Raw genomic sequence first — 4234 nt, 5'->3', positions numbered from 1 at the left:
ATTTATTTTTGGAAATGAAATTAGGATTATTATTATTATTATTATTATTCTTTGGGAGGTGTGTTTACTTTCCATTGTGTTGATTTTGTCACTTGTTCTGTCTCATAGGACAATGTTGTAAACAACTAATCGTCATTTTATGTTAATGGAATCAGTATGTCATCTTGTTTCTGGGCTAGATCATTTCATGTATGTGTTTTGAGTTTCTAACTGAATGACTTATAGTCACTTTAAGCAAGGATACGTTATGAAAATATGATGTGTCTGTTTGACATGGCTTTTGAAAAGTTAAAAGGAATTTCTGAAATAAAAAAGAATAAGTTGCTTTTATGTAAGCGTAAGTTATGAATACATGAGATATTCGTTTGGAATGACTTTTGAAAAGTCAAAATGAGATTCAAAGATTCAAAAGCCGTTTATGGATCTTTTTGGCTAATTCTAGTAAAAGAGTTTTTAGAGAAAGTTTGTCTAATATGGTTTCCTCTAATAGTACTTTCCGAATATGAAGTTTTTTAAAAATTAGTTTTTAAACATAAATTAAGGTAACTTTTTCAAAAGTTTTTCGATAGAAAATAAAAACAAAAACAACCTTTTATATATGGCATAACTCTTAATTAATTGATGAATCATTTAATTCATGGGAAATATCGGTAGCAAAAATAGGCAGTCTAGTACTTGCATTGGCCAAAAAATCTACTGCCAAGGGTGACAATGCAAGTACTAGCAGCTACAAGGGAAATATCAGTAGAAAGAAGCACAAAAATTGAAATATGCTTCTTCATAGAAGTGGTTCTTTTTTATAAATTCTGTATTTATTTTTGGAAATGATATCAGGATTATTATTATTCTTCTTCTTTGGGAGGTGTGTTTACTTTTCATTGTGTTGATTTTGTCACTTGTTCTGTCTCGTAGGACAATGTTGTAAACAACTAATCGTCATTTTATGTTAATGGAATCAGTATGTCATCTTGTTTCTGGGCTAGATCATTTCATGTATGTGTTTTGAGTTTCTAACTGAATGACTTATAGTCGCTTTAAGCAAGGATAAGTTATGAATATATGATGTGTTCTATTTGACATGGCTTTTGAAAAGTTAAAAGGAATTTCTGAAATCAAAAAGCATAAGTTGCTTTGTGTAGGCGTAAGTTATGAATACATGAGGTATCCGTTTGGCATGACTTTTGAAAAGTCAAAATGAGATTCTAAGATTTAAAAGTTGTTTGTGGATCTTTTTGGCTAATTCTAGTAAAAGAGTTTTTAGAGAAAGTTTGTCTAATATGGTTTCCTCTAATAGTAATTTCGGAATATAAAGTTTTTTAAAAATTAGTTTTTAAACATAAATTAAGGTAACTTTTTCAAAAGTTTTTTGATAGAAAATAAAAATAAAAACAAAAGCCACGTCAAATGAGCCTGAGGTGTCTTTGACTTTTTGTGCTTAAAAGGGTTGGTATTGAAGGTCATCTAACTTTTATCATCCGTTGTCATCACAATCTTTAATTTTAATATCACCATTAGTTCCGAATCTTTCATATATGTTTTGTCATTACTTCCGATGTAACACTTGACTAGGTTCACATTTTTAATTTTCATTTTTGGCATAAAATTGATATAGAAATAAAGGTAACAAACATAGGGGGATATGTTGCATGAATATCCCAAGCTGCGATTTTCATAATTAATGAAATTACGGACATTCTAAAGCCAAAAGATCCACACAAGGAACATGTATGCAAATGACCCAATCCAAACACAGCTCCACTGATGTCTTTCATTTTTGGTTTTTGAATTGCATGCTGCAACTCGCTTGTATGAAGTCGGAATTGTTAGTCAACCATACATTGATTAATTCATTTGCAAATCTCATACACATCGTCCATCACACTATGGGAGCTGGTTATGTCTGAAGTCGTCATTTGTACATTCTCAATTCTTGCTAACAATACTTTGTTCTTTGCTTGGAGACCTCGAATCCCTAATTGTAGGCCCTACATCTCTAGCTGTAGTTTGCTAATATCTTTTTTGAGCGTCTTTACATGAGCTTCTGATTCATTTATCTTCCCTCCACGTCTTTGCTTTAAATTCACCTCGAATCACTTGTTTTGCCCGACCAAAAATTGGTAGATCAAACCACACGAAACAAACACATCAATTGTCATGGGGGCACAAAAATAGGATATAAAAATGTTTAATTATTGTTTTCGACAATAGCAGTTTATGAATTAACAAACTCCCCTCACAAACAATCTCCTAGCCAAGTTTGTGTCTATATGAAAAAATTTCAGATCTATGTGATAACTACATCGATACATCCAAACATCCATATTTGCTATAGAAGATGGGAAGAGGAAAATATAAAGCAAAAAATATAGAGCAAAACTAAGTTAAAAAATATTATACGGGGAATATATATTACAGAAAATGGATGCACAACAACAAACAGAGGGAATGCTTTTGTGATCCAATGCTTGGCCCTATATATCAAGAACTTTTGCATGTGTTGTTCGTGTCTAATGGATTTTCCAAATCTCTTTACAAGTCTCGTTTATTGCATCATACTTTTTGTGGATTTTGATTTTCTGAAGAAACTATGTTGGGTTCCGTGTTTTGCTCTATTCATATTTCATTTAGATAGAATATTGAATTTCTATTTGATATTGGATCAATTGCTTTTTTGGTTTTTTAGTTTCAATCAAGTTATTTTATGATTGATTGAATTTGAGTACGGAATTCCATTGTTTTTCGGTAAAAAATATTGTTTATGAAGCAATGATGTAAGAAAATTTACCATAACTCCTATGGTGCGATGTAGTATTTATGACTTGATCGTTCCAAATTTGAATTTCAGTATCACGAATGAAACTAGGATGAAAGTTCAGCGACCTCCAATGCTGCTAATATGAAATCGACATGGTATTTTCATTAGTTTTTATGGACATGTAAGCTAATCTTCATAAATACATAATTGAATCCAAGTGAAAGTGAATTGATTGCTCCAAATAAAAATAAAATGACTTGATTTTTTCAAATTGAAATTCGATAACTGGAGTGCAACTGGGGTAAAAGTCCAATTATATTCGAATAAACCTATCTGAATTTTGTATCATCTTGTCACTTGAAAATTCAAGCTCGAATTCTAAGCCGTTACTGTATCCATCCCTCTGCCACACGGCTAATCCTCTGCCTCCCACGATAAAGACGCCACCGCTCCAAACACGACAACATTCTTCATCCCCTCAACCTTCACGTTTCTCAAGGTTGTCAATGTCGTCACCCATTCCTCCACTTGCCCACCCACACCACCCCACGCCACGCTCACTTCATCATGCATATATATACATTTGATGGGTCTTGCATTTTTTCCTCAAATCATTCCATAATAAACCTTTGAATCCTAGCCACCCGCCATCATGTCGTCTGATCAACAAAAACCCACGTCCCAAAGGCTCCAAGATTCGTCCCCCAGTTCAGGCCAAGCCATGAGATTCTTAACTGCGGCAACAATCGGAGGTATTTTGCTCGGTTTATCCGGGTTAACCTTAACAGGGACAGTGGTCGCCCTGATTATCGCCACCCCGGTTCTGGTCCTGTTCAGTCCGATTCTTATCCCAGCAGGGATTGTTCTATTCTTGGTCACTGCTGGATTCTTGTTCGCCGGTGGCTGTGGGGTGGTGGCACTGGCGGCATTATTGTGGATATACAATTACGTTGCCGGAAGACACCCACCCGGGTCGGATCAGCTGGATTATGCTAGAATGACAATTGCAAATAAGGCTAGAGACGCGAAGGAACCGGTCAAAGAGGGTGAAACTCAGGTTCAGCAAGAAACTGGCGTTCAAGGATCTTGAATTTGGGGGCTTGATTTAGTTTAATTAATTTCTTGAATTTCAGTTGTTGTATGCATTTGCAGGTGTTTTAATTTGTGTTTGTTATAATAAATTTGGTCTGTAATGAAATTCTTGGGAATTTTCATGTCGGATTAACGATTTCATTTTAAATAATAAAATAACATAAACAACAGAATAGTAATTTATAGGTTAGTCTGAACAAGTTTGGATTAAAATCTGATTTTAATATAGAGTAATGCTATATAACCTCATTTGAGTTGCAAGCCCAGTTTAGGTAGATGATAGATTAAGTTAAAGATGAAATTAAATAATTTATTTAATTTTACCAATCAATCAATGCCACATTGCCGTCACTTTGACCTGAATTGCAATTCCAATCGGCTAAACAG

The 4234-nt window shown here is 33.9% G+C and overlaps 1 protein-coding gene across 1 annotated transcript; it reads left to right on the top strand.

Moving 5' to 3' along the window:
- Window positions 1–3364: 3364 nt before the first annotated feature.
- LOC111368410 (oleosin 16 kDa) lies at window positions 3365–3953 on the top strand. Its single transcript, XM_022989636.1, has one exon. It carries the CDS (start codon window positions 3408–3410, stop codon window positions 3843–3845), a length of 438 nt encoding a protein of 145 aa, XP_022845404.1. The 5' UTR covers window positions 3365–3407; the 3' UTR covers window positions 3846–3953.
- Window positions 3954–4234: the final 281 nt, after the last annotated feature.

Source organism: Olea europaea, chromosome 19 (assembly GCF_002742605.1).
Source record: "Olea europaea var. sylvestris chromosome 19, O_europaea_v1, whole genome shotgun sequence".
In the NCBI taxonomy this organism is placed as follows: Eukaryota; Viridiplantae; Streptophyta; class Magnoliopsida; order Lamiales; family Oleaceae; genus Olea; species Olea europaea.
This window is presented reverse-complemented; position numbering and strand designations above follow the sequence as displayed.

What these genes read in the sequence shown, in the direction of transcription:
- LOC111368410 (XM_022989636.1), top strand. Translation starts at nt 3,408, where the DNA reads ATGTCGTCTGATCAACAAAAACCCACGTCCCAAAGGCTCCAAGATTCG.